The sequence below is a fragment of the Mauremys mutica genome, chromosome 4 (assembly GCF_020497125.1).
Source record: "Mauremys mutica isolate MM-2020 ecotype Southern chromosome 4, ASM2049712v1, whole genome shotgun sequence".
Lineage (NCBI taxonomy): Eukaryota > Metazoa > Chordata > Testudines > Geoemydidae > Mauremys > Mauremys mutica.
The window spans coordinates 105,616,498-105,637,568 of record NC_059075.1 but is presented as its reverse complement, the minus strand read 5'-3'; the positions used below and the strand labels follow the sequence as shown (position 1 = coordinate 105,637,568).

The 21,071-nt window shown below is 42.5% G+C and overlaps 1 protein-coding gene across 4 annotated transcripts in view; it reads right to left on the bottom strand.

Moving 5' to 3' along the window:
- The window catches only part of TMEM86A (transmembrane protein 86A), a 121,643-nt gene that overhangs the window by 32,955 nt on the left and 67,617 nt on the right, over positions 1–21,071 (bottom strand). For all 4 annotated transcript variants that reach the window (XM_045012349.1, XM_045012350.1, XM_045012351.1 and 1 more), the window contains one exon: positions 11,768–11,867. In XM_045012349.1, coding sequence (XP_044868284.1) covers positions 11,768–11,788 — 21 coding nt within the window. In that variant the 5' untranslated portion in view covers positions 11,789–11,867. The remainder of the gene's footprint in view (positions 1–11,767; positions 11,868–21,071) is intronic.

The window sequence follows — 21,071 nt, the reverse complement described above, 5'->3', positions numbered from 1 at the left end:
CAGTGGTGATCAGCACTGATTTCTTAAAACGTAACCACAGTGGGAGCGGGAGCAACAGCCTTTAATTAAGGTATAAATGCATCGTCTATTATAACTAGGGTTACCAGATAGCAACTATGAAAAAAACAGGACAGGGGGTGGGAGATAATAGGTGCCTATATAAGAAAGTCCCCAAAAATGGGACTGTCCCTTTAAAAATGGGATATCTGGTCACCCTAATTATAACCCTCCAATTTCAGTTGTTCATAACTAAGGCTAGTTTGTCATGAGGGGTGTAAGGCTGATAAACCAAGTGCCAGCTCTGGCCAACGCAGTAGGACTTAGCTAAGAACTGACAAACTCATAGCTGGAAACCAAACCAGCTCTCCTGTATGTTAGTTTTGTTTGAAATAGATATTAGTCTTAAGAAAGCATTTAGTGTTTAGACTCTATGAAACTTGCCAGTTGCTGCCTGCATTAATCTCACTTGTAATGTCTGTATTTCCTGCCATAAGGAAATATGTAAATTTTCCTTTATAACTTTGAAAATGTTTGCTCTGAACATGGGAACCTGGCCATGGGGATTGTCGCTGCACCCATTCAGAGGCCTATCAAGATTAAACAGGCTACTAAGGGACATCACAATTCAAAGGACTGATGAATGGCTCTATCACACCTTGGAAATGCTACATGCAAGGGAGCTTGTCTTATTGACTGGAAGCCAAATGTAAAAGATATAACAGGGTCACAAGAAAATTTTTAATCTCTTTGCTGTTTGAACTCACTTGGATGGAGACCTTAAACTAAGGCAGAGATCCCCAGTGGTTACCCCGAAAGACATTTTAAACTTGGATTACCACATCTGTCATCCTTAGGAACCACTGAATGTAACTGTGTATATGCTTGCTTTAACCTGTAAATAACTAATTTCTCTTTCTTAATAAACCTTTTAGTTAGTTAAATTATTATAGGATTGGCTATAAGTGCTGTCTTTGGTATGAGATTAAAGATACAAATTTACATGCGGTAAGTGACTGACTGGTCTCTTGGGACTGGAAGCAACCTGAATACTTCATGTGTAAGTGACTATCACTAAGTCTAGCTTGCCTGGGTGGCAAGACAGACTGGAGAGCCTAAGTGGACCCATCTGTGACTCCATGGTAAGACTTAAAGTGACCCAGAGCTTCACATTTGTTACTGAGTTAGTGAAACTTAATTATAGAACACATCACCAGTTTGTGGTGTCTGCCCTGTTTCTGACAATCTGTCCTGAGGTAGGCACTCATAGTCATGAGCCACTCTAGACGGGGGTGGGGAGGGAGGAAGTTATGACTCTCATAAGCAAAAAGTGTGCAAGTGATAACTAGTCTTAAAAAGTCATGACATATAAGGCTGTCTGCTCAAAGCCTCAGATGGTAAAAACTGGCGTAGCTCCAATCTAGCCCATGAAGCTTTGCTCAATAGCCGGTCAGCTAGGGTGACAATGGCTCTTTAGGTATATCCATAAACAATTGTGTCACTGAAGTTACAAAAGGGAAGCATGCAGTAATTAGCGCCCTATCAAGAAAAAGCTTACTGCATTTTTGTTTAAACTTGTCTTGCTTTTTGTTCTGAGTCTTAAGACAATTCTGAAAACTACTGTAACTATGTAAACTTACTGCATAAGAAAAATCTAGTTTGAATTGTATATTGAATGAATGGAAAAACTTATCAATACCTCTAGTGAAACAGAATTAGGACATAAACAAGATGGAAATAAGATTGTCCCATCGCAACTAATTTTTTATCCTGAGATTAGTGTTTAATTTCTCAACCTTAACACTGGATCAATACATGTCCTGTAAAAAAAATCATGGGGAAAATGGGACACTCCTATGACATAGCCAGGCAGGTTGAAACCCTGTTTTTGTCTTTGCAACAGCAGTTGTTTGGTTACACAACTTCAATCATCTCTCAGTACATACACAATCGTCTACAGCTGTAATATCAGCCATCATCTTCAACCTTTTTTCATTTGCAGACCCCTAAAAAATTTCAAACAGCGGTGCTGACCCCTTTAGAAATTTTAGACATGGTCTGCAGACCCCAGGTTAAAAAAACATTGTTCTATGGTAATGACAACTGTTCACAGACCTCTTAGACAGTGTGTGGACCACAGGTTGAAACACACTTTTCTACAGTGTGTATTCTCTAAGCACAGAAACTAACACCAGGCATGTACACACAAGCACAAACAAGGGAAAGTCAGCTGGCTCTGATCAACAGTGACATTGGCTTGGAAGGATCTGGTGATACCCAGGACATATGGGAAGCTGAATAACCAGTCTGCACAGTGCTTCTAGCTCTTTCTATCTAAATACTTATAGGCCCAACATGTTATCTCCATCACACACTTTATAGTTCCCGTCTTTGTCATGTATGTTTACAAAGACAAGGTTTCAGCTGTAATGAGATCTAGCCGCCTACAGTGGTAATCCAATTACCATTAGACTTGCAATGGATTTTTCCAAGAGTCTTTCCTTTACTGCTTTCCTCTTGTGAGGAAGGGGATCTAATGATGTAGCCTAGGAAGATGACTGCCTTTAAATCAAAGCAAACAAATCCTAGGTTCTCTACAGAAGGGCCTGGAATTTTGGTTAAAACAACCTACAAATATTCATCAGGACACAGGCTGATCACAAGCCAAGCTCACAAAAGAATGTGCCTTTCCTCCCCATGTATTGTATTGCACTAATTTAGGGGCATCACTCGAGGGAGTTGGCTCTTCTGAAGCATCAGGTACTTACTGTCAGGATCCTGTGGGGGAGAAAAACCATAGTGGATTTGTCTTGCTTTCCCAAAAGAGAAGTGCATGCTCAGTGGCAAACTCATTCATGCTTTTGCTAGCCTAGGAGAAGGTACAGCCCTGTTTGCAGTGGCTCCCAGTGTGGGGATGTTTTCCTATGTGGTAAGTGCCCTATTTCACCTATAGGTGGAATGAGAAGTGTTGCTATTACAAGTGCCATGTTCACACCTGCATGAACATTTGCCCCAAAGTGGTTTTGGTTGCAACTAACAGTATGAAATGATTTGGGGGCACTTTGGAAGACCATTTAAACATTCAAAAAAGTTACCAGGCAGGGAAATATTTGAAGAGCCCTCCTTCATGCAAGCCCAATGTGCAGTCTGTCTAAATGAGGGTCCCATGAAATATGCAGCACTACATACTCAGCAATTCTCAGTAACCATCTTGTGTTGCCTGGTTCTTATTTTTTCCAGACCTTGAAATCAAACAGTGTGTACCAACAGGTCACAGGAAGGGAACCCTGCTTCCCTTAGTCATGCAGAGATCACCTCATGATGAAACACCTCATGAGCAAACAAGTAGGTTTTGGCTCAAGGTGCCCCATGGGGAATTTAAAAGCTATTCAGCATGTGACTTAGTGCTCGTGATGTGATTGTGAGGACAAAGAGCACTGTTTGAAGGATACCAGCATCCCACCTTCAATGGGAGCTGACTTTAGGAGCCCATGATACTCTTCACCTTTAAAGATTTAGTCCCAAAGGGGCAAGTGTTGCAGAACTGCACAACTTCCATGTGTGCAGAGACCATAAACTAAACTATGCATACAGTACAACCATACACAATGGCCTTGTCTGGCCTAGGGGAAAATTAGGACTATATATTCACCACCAACCCAACTCCACAGATGCTGTCATTGGAGAATTAAGGGTACTGATTTCTTTATGCAGAAGCAGTCAATGTTGCTGTACAGCCATTTGGAGAGGTAAAAGGATAGAGGAGAAGCACAAATGGTAGATGCTAGTCATGTTGCTTGACACATCAATGGAAGACTCCCACTACCACAGAGATGGGTGCAGTATATGAACCTAAATGGACTAGAGCAGAAGCCCTGGGAGTGCAGGTTGAGTTGGCTTCTTTAAGAACTAGTTCTTATTATGGCATGAATAATATTAGCAAGCCATGATTTCCACCACTATTGCTAGCACAGGTGTAGAGCATGACTTGAACATGGTCCCCAAAACAGAGCTAGAGACCAACTACCTGCTACATAGCCTATCACATGGCTTCAAATACAGTTGTAACCTGTTCTTTAACTGATTCAACATACACGGACCCAAACTGGCTCATCATGTTATAGTGTTACTATGCTTGAAAATGGTTTCGAACCAATTCAGCCTTGTCAAGACCAGGGAACAATCAGAGCTGTGATGCTCCACTAGGGGTAGTGATGGTGGAAACACCAGTACAGGCAAGGGTTAAACTGCCTAAACCTTCTGCAGAGTCTACCATTGCTGCTGCTAGTTGAGCAGCACTAGATTTTAAGAGGTCTAAGGGAGTTCGGCACCTAAATCCCATTAGAATCCAAACTTCTTAAAGATCATTTGAAAATCACAGGCTACAAAGTCAGTGTTTTGTCTAGAAGGCTACAGCTACGCTAGCAAGGCTATCAGTGGGTGGGTGAGGTCAAGCCTAAATAATACCCTGGCCCCAGAGACAGCAGGGGCTCTAAGGCTGCTAGAAGGCATGGGCTGACAGTGGCTCTCAGTAATGAGTCCCTCTAGACCCATACTGGAAACTGTTTAAGTGGGAGAGGACAAAACCCCTTTCAATACAGTTTCAAAAAGCATTCTTTTCATTGAGACTGATGCCAGTGGCTACTGAGTGAGAATAGAATTAATCAACAAATACTTACTAAACAAACACTCCCCATGTAATGCATTACATTAGTTTTCCTGCTTTCTGCTAATAGAAGGGGCCCTTAGGCCATCCTAGCCTAGACCAAGGAAACAGCGCTTCAGTCTGGGTTTTGTTGCTGGCTTTCCCTTCAGTTTTACAAACCCACCATAAGGGTGGTGTTAATCGTTGCTGTACTAGTCCCTTCCAGAAACAAGGGCAGAACTTACTAACTCTTCCCATTAGTGTAATAATCTGCAGTGGAGCAATTGGCATGCTGCCTTCTCCTCCCCAATTCACAAAGCAAGTGGTCACAATCTATGTGGTCCATCTCTTCAGTATGTGCCCAATCTCCACCTGCCCAGCATGGTCAAAATCTTGGCTGTCCTCCATTAACTAACTCTCTGCTGCTGTACCACAAGCAAGTAAAGGCCAAGAGGATATGAGATACCCAAAGAGACTATAAGAGCTACCTGCTAAGATTGGAAGGTGGTATATGCCATGGAGGCAAAGAAATTGCTTTGAGATATTGGGGGTGGGGAGGAACAGCATCCCAGAGTAAGTACTGAAACTTCCATCAACAGGGTCAGTTACAACAGAATTGTCAAAATACTGAAGAACACAATGGGTAGGCCTGGCAGAGAGATGAGTCATTTCTGGGCCAGCTCTATGCTGTTTTACACCAACTGAGGCTTTATTGATGTCAAAGGAGCTACACTGATTGACACCAGCTGAGGATCTGGTCCAGACTTGATTCTAGAAGAGATGGCTTGTAATGTATCTGTAACATGCTCCTATGGCCTCTTTTATGCAAGAGGTCAGCCTAAATGATCACAATGGTCCTTTCTGGCTTTGGAATCTGACTCTATGCCATAATATATTTTGCAGCATATACCCTTATGTGATCTAAGAATATAACTTGCATATAAGATATGCATAGTATGTATGAGAAAATGTCCTATTTACAGGACCAAGCCTCCATGAGTTATTTTTTTAAGCAATAAATTGTGGTGGCGGTGGAAATTAAACTTCTTTGCATTCGGGGATTCTTCCCTCTTTAACAAATTGCTTCATTCCATGTAGGAGTATGAGGGAAAATAAAAACTGGGAGAAAACGATACTCCTGAGTAGCCAAAGACAATTGCTCCATCTGGAAAGTACACACATAGATCATCTTAGAAAACAAGAGAAAAATCATATCAACTGCTGTTTTCAAATATTTTTCCCCACCCAGGCCAATATTGCAGGCAGGCAAGAGATGATATGCGTTATAACCAAAAGCAATTTCATGTGCTATTCTGGTCTTGTATCAGGTAATAATGCCTTTGTGGTATATGCCCAGGATATCCCACATCCACTTTTCAGTCTGCTAGTCAGCTATCCCAGCATACTGCACTACCCAAGTCTGTGGGGAAAAGAGAGGTACGTGAAAAGCGGCTGTTAAAGGTGAACTGCAAAGCAAAGCAGTTGGTTTTGACTTTGCTGCTCCCTTATGAAATATAAAGATTCACTGTTTTCTTCTACCAACTTTTACAAGATCAGTGGAGGAGCACAACATTGACTTTTAGGCAGTTTCCTTTCCCACTTGTACTGTAGAGTGGAGCAGCTGCTGCTCTGGATACAGCTTCATGTGTTATCACTGTTCCAGTCCTAAGGTTTTACTGAAGTTCTCCAGCAAACAAGGAGGGAATGAAGACTATATTTCAAGGGGGAAACAAGCAGAAAGCAACTTTTAAAAAAGCTTGACTTTGTCATTGCGCAAGCACAACTGAAGGCCCCTAGTCTATTTTCTGCTCCACAATTCACTTTTAAGATGTAATTTCACACAGTGCAACATTTTGGGGTTCAACACAGACCCATGAGAGGCTGTGTTACCAGCTGCCCTGTGTGCCTTAAATGCTCTGCTGCTGTGGCTCACAGCCTGAGCTCCAACAGATGAGCCTGTAGTTTCCTGTGCCTGTGTGTGCTGCGCAGCCCTGGTTCTGCACTCTGGCCCCAACCACCGGTCTACACCAGAACAGCCCCACCCAGGTCTCCACTAGCCATGGTTAGTGCTTGCAAGGTGACCCCAACACACCCCCAGTTCTGAATTTCCCCAGAACCATCTGCCCTGAAGCCACCAGCCCTCTCCTGGAACACTCAAGGTTCATTGCTCCTTTAAAGAGACAAAAGTACAGCTTATCATTTTAGCTGAAGTTAACAAGCCTTACCATTCAAACACAGCACAGGGTTGGATTACAGTGAAAATCCAGCAAGGTTAACTGATCCCAAGTAGAAGGGAGAATGGTTACAAAAGTAAAAATACACTTTCTAATGGCTAAGACCTAACTTAACAAGCTACAGCCAGTGCTCAAGGTAGTTTTCTCACTAATCAGTCTTTGTCCAGCATGGCTGACTAGACCCTCTGATCAGGAACCAACACACCAAGCACAAAGTGTTTGGTTCCTTTGTCTCCTCAAGTGTAAGATAAAGATGGAGTCTCTCGGTCCCTTATACTTCCTCAAAAGGAATTGTCTTTGTCTTGAAAGTCAGGAAGGTCTCCTGGGGATTCAGCCACAAGTGGCCTTCTGTGGTGCAGGAGCCATGTTAATTCTCTGCCTCTCAAGTTCAGTCTAAGGATAACCTCCACTGGTTTAGCTTGATGGTTTTGTTTATTGCTAATATGTAAACTGAGGTAAACTCACATTCCTTTAGGACAAACCTGTGTAGTATTGTGACAGGGTACAACTCACCACTACTAGTGGTCCTGGGAATTAGCTCTGCACCCTTTTCTGGTAGAGTCTCACCCACAGTCATCTCTGCTCCTGGACACACATTATTCCTAGGACCACAGCATCCTCTTCATGACACTGCCCTCCGGCTGTGCCGCACTGCGTTCTCCCCTTGCAGGGGACCTGCAATCTCCACCCAGCCTCTTCCCTCAGTGGCAACTGCTGTTCATTGTCCCAGGGCCACTTCCCATGCAGTTCCAGTACCCTCTTCTGCCCTTACCCCAGGGCCTCAACCTGTCGGCCCTAGCAGCCAGCCAGGAACTCTCTAGCTCTCTCATTCCTGCTCACAGCACTGAATTGTCCCAGATGCTGAGACTTCTCCCCTTGCATTCCAGTCAGTTACTGAACTCTGCTCTGCCTGCAGCCCTTCTTATATGGGCTTTCTAGGCCATGATTGGCTACTCCTCTCAGACCCTTTCTAATTGGCTGCTTCCAGCACAGCCTCCCTAGGGCTGCTTTTAACCCCTTTTCTGCCAGTGAGGGGCAGCTGCCCCCTCACAATTACCTTTACCTAGCCTACAGAGTCTGGTTTTAAACATGTTCTAGAACAAACGCACCAAGAGCAAACTTCAAAGGCTGCCCCTTAAGAGTGTAAAAAGAGAAATTTACAATGTTTTCATGATATTGCAAAGTTATTTTAATTCAGGCTCTAAAGACCTATTCACCTCTTCACTACTGTTGCACTGACTGCAAGGGCCAGTCACTGGAATGTGAGGCAGCAAACTATTGTGCAGGCCTGGCAAAGATGGGGGTAAAGAGTCTTTGCACCTACTGCTTTTGAAGTGTTTTGATCAAAGAACTTCCAGCTTTGATGTAAAGCACAAGGGAATCACTTCAAAGAGAGCCATTGGCCAGAGTACTTTGAAAATGGGAAGATGACAAATCAATATCAATTGCTGATGCCTAATATCTCTGGGCTATGTGCTGTAGTGAAGGGACTGTTTAACCTGCTGACTAACAGTTATTCCTGATGCAGCTATAGATTTGTCAGTTAAACTCATTCAGATAAACTGTGTGTGTCCTGGAAAGAGGACAGCATATGAAGGCACATAAGATGTACACAGAGGTTCTTTGATCCTGGGATCACAAAGTGCTTTTCCACATTAAAGTAATAACACCCTATATTGGCTAATCTGTAGGGACTGAACCTGGACCTCTAGATCTTAAAGCCATAGCCACTGTTACTTCAGTTCTAAACAACCAGCTCTAATAGTTCATACACAAACCTCTACATGTGGTCTTGCACATTGTATTAGTATGGATTATATTAATTAAGCTTCTTGACTACCCGGTGAGACAGGCAAGTAGTAGTATTCCTATTCCACATAGACAAGGCCCTTTGTTTTTTTTACTCATTTTTACAAAAAAATCTGGTGTTTCAAGAGTTATTTGGTTTTTACCCATTTTCAACTGAATTGTGAACCACTCAAGTACATGACAATACTGATTATGTTAGGAAAATCCAAACCATTACACTAGGTAGATATATTTATTTTAGTATATTAGTGTAAGGGTAAATGTGGGGTTGTCTATTTAAATTAAAGCAAGGTAGTAGAAGATATGTCCCTACATGTGCATGCACGTATATGATACTGGGTGCACCAATGAATGTGTGCATAAAGTCCAAAGATGCCTTGTGACAAGAGGAAGACGGGGTCCAAGTCTCAAAGATAGACATTCTGATCAGTTTAAAGGATGAAAGCCTCAATAATAGTAATTAAAAAAAAAAAAAAAAGCAAAATCCATGGTGCTGCTTCGGGCTTGGTGAAGGAAGAAGAGAGGAGTTGCCTGCACCTAGCTGTCTAACTCCATCTGGAGCAGCTACGGCTGAGAAAGAGCAATATTAGAGGTGAACTTGAGGCAACACAGCCCTCACTAGTCTCTAAGGAAGAAGAAGCAGAGGTACTGTCAAGTCAGAAATCTGATAATCTGGACAACTGAGTCTGCTGATGAGAACCACAAATGGACATAGAAGTGAAGGCAAAAGTCCACAGGAAAATTATAAGCCAAGTGGCCTCTTTCTGAAAGGACTTACCAAAAAAGAACATCCTGGGTGAACGGAAAGCTCAAAACGACTTGGAAAACCAAGGCAGAGCTAGGAACATGGACATAACTAAGGGGTCCAGAGAATAAAATGGGGAGCAGACCCTGGGGGGGGAGAAGGGGGCAATAGAAGCTGATTACTAAAACAACTGAAACTCAATTATACTTAGAAAGGGTTCCCACATCCCTGGAAAGGAACTAGAGAATCTCAGCAGAAAGGCAGAAAATAACAGATCTATCACAGCAACTCTGTCTGATGGAATACACAAGATTTCTGAATACAGTGATGGCAGCAAGGAAAGTTACATATAACAGCTGCTACCTATTTTTTTCTTCAGTCCTGAGCCTTTATGAATCATGTTCAGCAGGAGAGAGAGAATTTTCAACCCCTGAAATTACTCAGGTGGCAAAAGGAACAGATACATCAATCCCGTCTCTGGCAAAATTGCAAGCAGTATTTCAGGTCCAGGTATATTTTGAGGACACCGACTGCCAAAAGAAAATGGAAAGAGAAAAATACAAGTAGGCATCTCAATACTGGCTTCTGCTAGTAATAAATAATAAGATGGGCAATAGCCAGTTACAACGGGAGACCTTGAAATGTTTTTCAGATTTTTTTTTTTTTTTACACACACACTATGGGCCAAATTTTGCTCTTAATTTCATGGGTGTAATAATTTTGTCCATTCCTAGCAATATTTTTATTGCTATTTATAACATATATTGCCATGTACATAATTATTCATTTTCTTTCATATTTTGAAATGAGGTGAAGTTGCAATCTGCTCTTTGCTTCCCTCCCTACCCCCCGTCAAAAGGCCAGAAAAACATATGATGTTGAGGATATATCAGTGCATAGAATTTACAATACAGTCATGATCCCCTGTGAACAATATACTTTAATGTTAATAAACACTGAAATTTAACAATGCTTTCTTTTTTTAGGGGGGGAAAAAAGGTCTTTCACCTATGCAGCATTTTTTAAATTATCCTACAGGAACCGAAGTGCAGTAAAATAGAATATCCCATTATGAAAGGGGTGTGTGATACCCTCTCCAATGAATGTTGTATTGATATTTTATACTGATATTTGTATAACTGGAAATTTATATGGTACACTAAGTATCTTGTTTTTCACTAATGGTCTGAACATTGCATGAAAAACAATAAAAGGAATATGTAAAAATATTGGTGGGCATTTCTGGCTAATACCAAGTGTTTTCTGAATATTTTATTTACTTTAACTGGGCACAGAGAGATATTTTTGTAAGTACTGGAACAGCCTAAACATACAGCCAGACACAAATATGACATCAGCCTTGCAAAATTGTCATGATAATTAGCCAACCCAGGCACAGAGTCTAATCCCCTCTTCCACCACCACTGTTGCAGCTACTCGTCCAGATTGAATGGCGAGAGGAAGAAAAGAATGCATCGAGATAAATGATTATAATGTGAAGGGAGGACACCAACTTTTTTTTTTAACTCCCCAGAGGATCCCTCTATCCTGGTGAGTGGACAAGGCTGCATTACACCTACGATGCACACCCAGGCACGCTGCTAGAGAGCTGGTCCATACACCTGGCACATCCCTCCCACAGGGGCAGACAGCGCACGCACTGCACAGAGGTTCCCAGATGTGCAATGCGCACAGGGATTTTGACAGACCCGCGCCCAGTCACATAAATCACAAACATACCACGAATAGCAATAGGACAATGCCTGCTGCTCCTTAAAGAAATCATGGGGCGGCTCTGCTCAGGCTGCTGCGGGGGGCTGACCGAGCAGGGCTCTCCTTCCCCAACACAGCGTCCAACCGGCGAGACCAGCGAAATGAAATCAACAAAGTCACGCTTCCTAGTCACGTGGACGGTGTTTTCATCCGATGCACTTTTTCGCAGGATTCCCCCCACCCGTCCCCTGTTAAAGGCGCCGGCGGTGGTAATTCTCTCCCCACATCCCAGCAGAGGAAAGCACAGGCTGGAGAAGATGGTAGCCTTGAGCCTAAGAAATCAGATTCTGCCCCCCTAATTTAGTAACTCTCTCCCTCTCCCCAGAGCCAACCAGCTGATGGAGACTCCGATTTAACTAACCCAAGGCAGCAGCCCCAACGCATTACTCCGGTCCCTGGTGGGGCAGCGATCCTGCACGCAATCCAGCATGGGGCCAGTCCCCGTCCACCCACACTCCGCCCCATGTATACAGGTTCCCCTTCTCAAAAAAAAAAGTTGCGTTTTTCATTGTTACTATATTCCGGTTTCATCTCCAATCCATGCAAAGCACCGTGTGCACTCACCACTGTGACCGGCGACACCATGTCTGCTCGGTAGGCTTCAAGCTGAACTGCAGTCCCTGACTCTGGCTCTGCGGCTGGGTCCCGGTGCCTGGCGCTTTCCCTTTAAATAGGATCGGAAAAATATATCTGTTTTTCTCAATGCCGATTGTTTTTTGGGTTCTTTTTTAGAACGCAATGACATCACCAAGGCCGGAGCCAATGGGCTGAAGGGAGAGGAGTTGGGGGTGGGACCCCAGGCAGCTCTGTCTCAGTCGCCCCTCCTTCTGCCTTCCTCTGTAGGCTCACAACCTGCAGCTGAATAGACTCAGCTCATAAGGGGAGAGGAATAGGCTTGCAGTTTTCCGCTTCCCCCTCCTCTCCTGCCCTTCTGATGTCCACAGTAGGCTTAAATACACACACGTACTCGCACACAAAAACATGGGTACACTTACAGACACATGCATAAACACAGGTTTCAGAGTAGCAGCCGTGTTAGTCTGTATCCGCAAAAAAAAAAACAGGAGTACTTGTGGCACCTTAAAGACTAACAAATTTATTGTAGCATGAGCTTTCGTGAGCTAAAGCTCACTTCTTCGGATGCATAGATATGTATAAATATCTCCTGTCTGTGTGTTCCATTCTATGCATCCGAAGAAGTGAGCTTTAGCTCACGAAAGCTCATGCTACAATAAATTTGTTAGTCTTTAAGGTGCCACAAGTACTCCTGTTTTTTTTTTATGCATAAACACATACACTCACAAATAGATGTGAGTAAAAATCAGATTCTTCCAGAAAAGCCTGCTGATTTTCACAACCCAGCTCCCAAATAAAGAAAATATCCAGTCCAGTTGCTACTTATGTGCCAAAAAATTCTAGAATCCAGCACATCTTGGAACCATAGTGCTGCAAAAAACTTATTCTAGACATGGATTCTGATGGACCCTGCTGTTTTTGTGCTCAGACTCCCAAATTCCACTTCCTAAAGGGCTCACCCACCTGCTACTAGTGTGCCGAAGTCTCCTGGAATATGGCACATCTAGTTGCTACAGGGCAACAAAAAAGTAGATCCAGATCTTGCCAGTTTTTGCGCAACTCTCCAAACTGCTTATAGTTTACCAATCTTTATATATATAAAATAGGGAGCTCATATGTGAGAGAATCCTTTCAAGTAAACCATAGTGGAAAATGATATTAAAATAACACCATCAATCATTATGTGTTAGACCACCAACTGAATTACACAATAGATATATGCCCATCAGTAAGTTATCAGTTCTTATTATATGCACCAAATGTGAGCTAGGCAAACTACAGATCAGGAAAGCCAGGATGCATACCCAGAAGAGGTCACAATTTAAATATAGACATATTAAAGGATAGGTTATTGTAAGTGAATTTTGCAGAGCAAAGTGCAACTGAGGAAATATTTTAGGGCAAGATGGAGCGAGGCCAATGGGGAATATCAGAAGCCAGAAGAAGGTTAAAAGCTGCATAATAAGGATTGGGCAATGTTGCTGATATTAGTATGTAAACAAGATTTGATAAACAGGAATATCAACTCTATAAGCATCAATTAAATAATTACTCTTCCTGTTTTTACCTCCCACATGGTGAATATACTATTATGTTCAGGATACTATCATCAGTGTTTCTGAGATAATGCCAAGACTAGTAACTCCTCCTTTGCTATCTTCAATTACAATCCTTCGATAAATCCTGGTAAACATCCGTTAAGTCAGAGGTTGTTAGCCATGCTCAATGGTACAATCACAGCCACTGCAACATAATGTATCTTCCATGTGTCATAAATGGCCTGCTCTCTTATACAAACAGGTTTCCTTCTTACTCATTTAAAGCAGACCAGAAAACTGACTCTTCCACTTAACAGAAATATCATGTGTATTTTCTTAATATAAGTTCTTATAATTTACTGTAGGCTAGAAAGACTCCGGGTTGGTGACTATGGAAAGATGGAGTTTTAACTACAGCCAAAAAGCTTCAGCAATGGAAATATATTTAATAGAACCCAAACTGGAAAATAGTAAAGGATTGTGTGATCAGCGTTCGCCCCCACTGGCATGTAAGGGGTTAATATAGCCCTAGGGAGGCTGCATGGGAAGCAGCCAATAAGAGAAGCTCACCTTCCTCTGCAGCGTGGGGCATGGGTCACTTGCTGGAGGATTCTCTGCACTTTGAGGTCTTTAAACCACGATTTGAGGACTTCAATAACTCAGACATAGGTTAAGGGTTTGTTACAGGAGTGGGTGGGTGAGATTCTGTGGCCTGCATTGTGCAGGAGGTCAGACTAGATGATCATAATGGTGCCTTCTGACCTTAAGTCTATGAGTCTATGAGAGAGGCTATGAGGAACAACCAATCCAGGCCCAGCAGGCTCATATAAGAAGGGCTGCAGGGCAGAACAGGGTCAGTCACTGCCTGGAACTCAAGGAGGGAGGCCTAGACTCCTAACAGGTGGATAGAAGCTAGTACCATGGACAGAGCAATTGCTGGCAGGGACTGGGGGAGTGAGAGGGAGGTCCTGGTTGACTGCTAGGCCCTGAGGTAAGTGTGAAGAAGGTGCTGGGGCTGTGAGGAAGTGGCCCAGGGAAATGTGCTGAGACGTTGGAGGGGATACAGTATGTGGCTGTCATCTACAGGGTCCCTGGGTTGAGACCCACCACTCTGGTCCCCTGCACTTGCCACTGGAGAAGTGGCTGGACAGTTGGACTGCAGTACTAAACCCTGGAAGGGGGAGCACAGATGGTGACATGGTTGGAGGGCTGTGCCATGAAGAGGATGCCACGGGCCCTGGAGTGATGTGTTTTAGAAAGCTTCTGTGATGGTGGGAGAAGCAACATCAGGAGAGGGCATACTGACCTGCAAAGCTAATCCCCAAGATGGCTAGCAGGAGGTGTCAGTGTGGTGAGTCACACACACCTGCATCACAGTTGGCAAATTGTGTGTGTTCTGAGTAAGAATTAGATGGTTGACCTGGACTTCAACAAGCAGATAAAGTTGCCACCAAAAAAAAAAAAAGTTTGGGAGTCCAAAGATGTCCCATAGCAGAACTATTGCCCTCTCCATCTTCTCATCATAGGTGGCTCATAGTACTTTTGTACATCCCTTCCTGCTTGCATGCAGATGTGTACTCTCTCTCCCCCCCTAAAAGTTTTGATCCAAACCTATCTGTGCTTCTCTGGTCTTCACCAGCACTAGCCTTCAGTGGGCATTCTGAGTCCCACTTATTGCTTTACCTTCATTCTCCCCCTCCACTTAACTTGACTGGACCTGATTTCCTACTGCCCTGCACCTTATGTTGCCATTTAAACCTGTGCAAAGTAAATGCATAGTTGATATGAATGGCCACCGCTCACTTCAGTAGTATTTTCTTCCCGCTTTACACAGGTGTATATGACAACACAAGGTACAGGGCAATGAAGAACAAGGCACAATATTTCTTCATTCTTAAATGTCTCTCTCTGTCCTCCCTTTATCTTCTCATTGCTCTCCTCAACCTCGGTCAAATTGCCTAGTTTAATCTCCTTCACCCAATACCCTGAAAATTCTCTTCCCTTCCTTACTTATACATCCACCTTCCACATGAATTCCAACATGCCTTTCATGCACCCTATTCTTTCTCTATAATCCCCACTTCTACCCTGCCTACATATCTCTGTGGTCCTAGTTTCTTTCCTCTTCACTCTGACTGACGTTTCATAGCCTCTCCTACTAGCATCCCATTTTCCCTCCGTCTCTCTTCCAACTTCTTTTCTCAATTCACAACCAGTCTCCCTCTTCCTTCAGTCTTACTTATTAAAGAGACAAGGGTGTTTTGATGCTGTTTACTGTTGGGTATGTGACTGAGTCTATCCTTCCCAGCTAGTCTCTGGCTCTTTAGTGTTTGATGTTCACTTTCTAAACACCAGGAACAAACCCATATCAACAGATTCACTCTACATGTAGCCTCAGCTCAGCACTGATGCTACTTTTTTGAGGTCAGTACATACTGCAGAAAGTTGTTTTATGGGCATCACAAATTTGTTTAAGTGCTTTGCTTAATAAGGATGGGATTATTTATGTGCCCTGCTGAATGGGAGTCTGGGTGTTTATTATCTAGACTACCACACTGACATAAAACCATCTTCACATCAAACCTGTGCAAACTCTACAAGAGGCTTGCAAAGGTATAACTGAGGGCAGAAGGTCAGCAGGTAACAAATTTGCTGTTCAGTGCCAAATTCTGTTCTCAGTTACATCCATGCAAACCCACTGATACCAATGAAGGACTGAGGGCAGCATTTTGCAAACCAGCACATGGTATAACTGAGGAATGTTTCATTCCTTTTTACAGAACCATGAATGTGCCCTTCCAAAATCACCTTGCATATCTACCAATTAGAGATGGGCTCTGCAAGTAGAGAGAATGAACTGAAATCTGTAAAGAGACAAAATGTCTCTGCAATGAAATTTGTAACAGGTAAATATCAAGTAAACAAAAATAAATGCTTTTCCACACAGCATGAAATCATATGTAGATTTCACTGCTACAAAGGGTGGTTAAGTAGTTGAATACTTTAGCTAGATTTTTAATTAGGCTAGTTAATTTGATAAGTTGCTGTACATTAAGGTAAATGCAATCAAATCTCATTGTTCAGGGCACTAACTGAAGAGAGATCAGGAAGAAATTTCTTTGCAATATACAGCATTGCACAATTAAGGTTGAATCCAGCCCCACTGACTCTTGCTATCCTCTTCAAAGGAACAGAACTAGGGGCCAGATTTTTAAAGGTTTTTAGATGCCTAAAGATGCAGGTAGGTGCCTACTGGGAATGTCAAAAATCTGGCCCTTGATTCTTAGCCGAACTCATCTGTTTGTTTGAGCCTTTACTTACCCAACACAGTAGGGAATAGATATTCCATTTTTTGTACATTTTGGTATTGGCTTTTACTGCTGTACGACACTCAAAGGGCCTACCAGGGTCACCATTTGTACATCTTTTAATTGTTTCTTGTGAGGTTTTTACCTTCGTCTGGATTGTTGGATATTAACTTTGGCTAAAGACTGATCCAGCAAATCTTGTATTGCTCCATTCATGCAGCTACTCAATATAGTTCTTTGTAATAGTATAAATTGTAACATGGGTTTATTATTTTAGTAACTAGCTCAAAGAAACGTATTGCAAGTGATGGGGAACACTGGGGAAATGTCTTGGCTACCCAATCCCAGGGTGGTACTGTGAAAATTAATCTAATTTAGCATGAGGCATTACATGATCTGGTTGAATTGCGTACAATGGGTCTGGCATATCATCTTAAAATAATTTCCTGCAAGAACTATATGGGTTGTTGCCTAAAAGTCCCGGTCAGGGAAGTATTGTGCCAGGCACAATGAAATGATGATCCCTGCTGCAAAGAGTTTACAATCTAAATATAAGATGAAACTATACTGTTTCCCAACATTATTAATAGCGCACCAGTTTCATGACACCTAATACATTATTCCCAACACTTTAATGTCTATTTCTAAGGTATCAAAATAAGTGCTAATGTAAAATGAACATTCCTCGTACGTCCAGTACAATGCTGGAAATCACGGTTTGGAACACCAGACTAACGTTCTCTGCTTATCATAATGAAAACACTCACAGAACAGATCTTCACACAAACACCCTCCATTTGGAGAAACAGCATGTCAGGCAACCATTGGAGTCACTTTGGCTGGTATGTGAAGGAAAGAAAAGGAATACAGGATGTAATGAGCTGATGAGGAGATAAACTTGGTCTTGGAATGTGGGAGTAGCTTTTTTGTTGTTGTTGCAGTTACTGGATTCCTCCCTCTAGGATTACTTTTCCGACTGATGCAGGAGAGATTGTGATGAGCCACGCGAAAACAAACATTTTGTTTAAAGTCCAGCTTTAAGGAATTTTTGAATAGGAAATGTATTGCAGTTTTGATTTTTTTTCTTTACAAACATGCTCACAGTAAGCATGAACAGAGTTCAATCATAGTCATGTGATCATACACTTACTGGGTCAGGGTTTGCAAAACAGAACTTCAGGGATTTGTGTGTGTGTAACAGTATGGAAATGGCTCTGGTGAACAGTGTTTGTGGGTTATGAAAAGAGAGAGAAACTACCTCTTAAGAATTTGTTTTTTGGTCTGATAATGAAGTTTTTCCTTCCACTTTTCTCCCCTGGGTGGACTCCTATGCGGGGGGAGTCAGTGGATCCTGTCAGTGGATCCAGGTAGCATTGACCTGAGAGCTAGTCTCTCTAGGCTAAATAGTCAATGGTGGTTCCCAATTACATGCACACAAGGCCTAATCCAAAGCACTATGAAGTCAATGAAAGTACTTCACTGGATAAGGCCCATGATGGTGCCTGTCAGTCTCAGAGTATGCTATTCTTTATATTACCTTAGCACTCGGAGCTCCATGGACCAGGACCCATTGTACTAGGTGTTGCACAAACCTAGAACAAAAGGACGGTCCCTGCCCCAAAGAGCTTATGTATTACATTACATTACAATGGCTATCTTAGTAATATGAAGGGCTAGGAATATTTATGTAACTGAACTCTTAGCAGCTGGAGAATAAGAATCCAGCAATCTAAATTCTTCTTATCCAGTGGTATCTATTGTCCCTAGCTACCAGGCTAAAGCAGTAGCAACAGACCTCTGATCTCCAGGTGCCTCTGAGAACATGGAAGTCCCATAAGCTTTCCTAGTGTGCAGCCCCAAGCTCTGCTAGAACAAGCTATGTTTTCTGATAACATCGCCTGGGGTGTACATTCTGTTTCAGACTTTCAAATCTATTATTAATACTAAAGCTCCTGGGAACAAAACCATTGAGGAAAGCAAAAACGCATGTGTGATCTAGTAAGTACTAGAGATGCTTTATTTAAAGAATCATCTGCCAGGCATTCCTTGGTCTGCTCCTTCCTGACTTCTCATATCAGTTATTTGGAGCACTTTGTTACTGAAATCCAGACTACTTTCATGCAGCTACTATGCTAGGGCCCGCAGGATTTATCCAAGGAAACATTATAGAAAATGTTTATTTTTAATTATATCCATCTCCATTTGAGTCCAATGACACTCTTTTCGGTTTCTATACCAATCAATATGCTTGTATTCTACAACGAAATCTAGTGCTTTCTCCTTTAGAGGGCAACTATAAGCTATTCCTTTCCAAAGCCCAGAGAAATCTGGAAATTACCTCATCTCACTTTAGCAGAACTCCCATGATAACAATGTGAATGGGATCAAGAGTGGACTATGACCCTGTGAAGTACCTAAACATTTGGACCCTGATCCTGCTATGAGCTCCACACAGGCAATTGTCAGGCCCTTAGTTACCCTCATCTATTATATGTTCAGTAACTTCTTATCACTTCAGCGTTACTCAATGAGAAAATATGCTCATCTTTAGAACCAGTGCTGTTTCTTCCCTTTTTTGTTTCTCTCCCTCTTCCCTGCCTATGTCTCTCCTCCTTTCTTCCTTCCCAATTTCCACCCCCTAAGCTTTACTCCCATCCTCTTCCCCATTCCAGCTGCTAAAATGATCAAAGTAAAATAGTTAAAACTGAACCATAATGTGCCGTGTGTAGACTCCAACTTAACACCATGATGAAAAGAATTGGGGGCAATGCAAGTTCACACCAATGCTTTAGGTTGTCTACAGCTTCAGGAAGATAACTGTATCTGTTCACATTTGAAAGGTTTTCTTCACAGCCATGAGTGTTAAAAACATTATCTTTATATGTAAGATTAGAGTCCATCACATAAATACAATTGAACCTGATCAAGACTGCAGGCTTACTAATTAGATTTTGTTCCAGTAGTTATCCCCCTCCCACAAAAAAATATTAAGGGAAATTCACTTTTTTACCTTTCTTTTCCAGCCCAAAAGTGGTTCAAAAATCTAAATTTTTAAACCAGATATATTTGTATTACCCTTCCAAATCAAGTACAGACATGTAACCAATCAGTGGAGGTTGACAAGAATTGCAAATCTCTCAAAATAAACAGAGTAAACCCAGTCCATGCCAAATAAATCCACTGATACTCAAATGGGGAGCTAAGATTAATTGACTACAACTTCAAAAAATTGTGCCCCATTTCCCTGTGTAAAATGCACCTACAGTTACAACAGATAGTAGGGAATTATCCGTACACGAGTGATTCAGTTATCACATGATTCTCAACAAGTCCTGTTAACTGCTGTACTGCTTATCCAAGACAAACAGAGGTGAAGGCTGGGCTTGTCTCAGACAAGCAATATTCAAGAATAAAGATTGCATGCAGTTAAACATTTAAGTTGAAAAGCAGAATAAAAGCAGGACAACTACTGTACAAAAATCTGCTCAGAATTGTGCAGAAACACTAATAATCTATCTGAGCCTTTGGAGGAAAGAAACTGCAGTTGTAAGGACAGAGGGAATGAGAGCACATAGAGAAAACAGGAGATATCAGCATGAAACAATGTGCTGCCCACGATAGTCCTTTCTTGTCCTCACAGAAGAACAACGCTTCCCGAGGTTCAGAGTCAATAAACACAAGAAGAAGTGGATGGGGAAACAAACTGAGACTGAGGAAAGTCATGCATTGGCTGTCAAAGCAACAGAAGTATTTAGTTCAAGATTATCAAAAGTGGCTAGTGATTTTGGGTGCCTGGCTTGAGACACCTTCGAGGGGCCTGATTTGTGCAGGGTGTTTCTGAAAATCTGGCCCTATGATGTGGCAGAGAGGAGTGGTTAAGGAGAACCTATAGGCCCAGTTAGCCTCATCCCTGCTATACATGCAACCAATGGCAAGCCTGGAAGTGGAATAAAAGGAGAGAACCTGGCTCAGGTTAGGGCTGGCTTGCCATGAAGGAGAACGGAGCTCTGCCTCTCTGCCTGAAGGGAGCATTACCTGCAGAGATGTGAGGAGATGGGCCTGCTAGCCAGAACAGCCACTGGGGAGGAGCAGTTAGACTCCAAGAACCAAGCGATGCATTAATAAAGGATTGTTTGGTAACCAAGCTCAAAAGAAACAGCAGAGGGCCTGCATGGGAGGATTGGTGGGCAGACCAATAGTGAGTTAGCTTTGCTTTTTGCTAAGCCCCTTCCAACTCCTGCAGAAGGACATAGGACTGAAAGGACAATTAGCTGGTGAACACCAGAGACCTCAGTGGACAGCAGAGACCAAGACTTCTTCTGGAAGGGCCACAAGGGGTCGCTGCTCCAGCCATGCCACTACAGCCCCCTTCTATGATTTCTTCAGCTGGACATCCAAAAATTACAGCATCTGAAATCATCAGATACTTTTGAAAATCTTGATGTT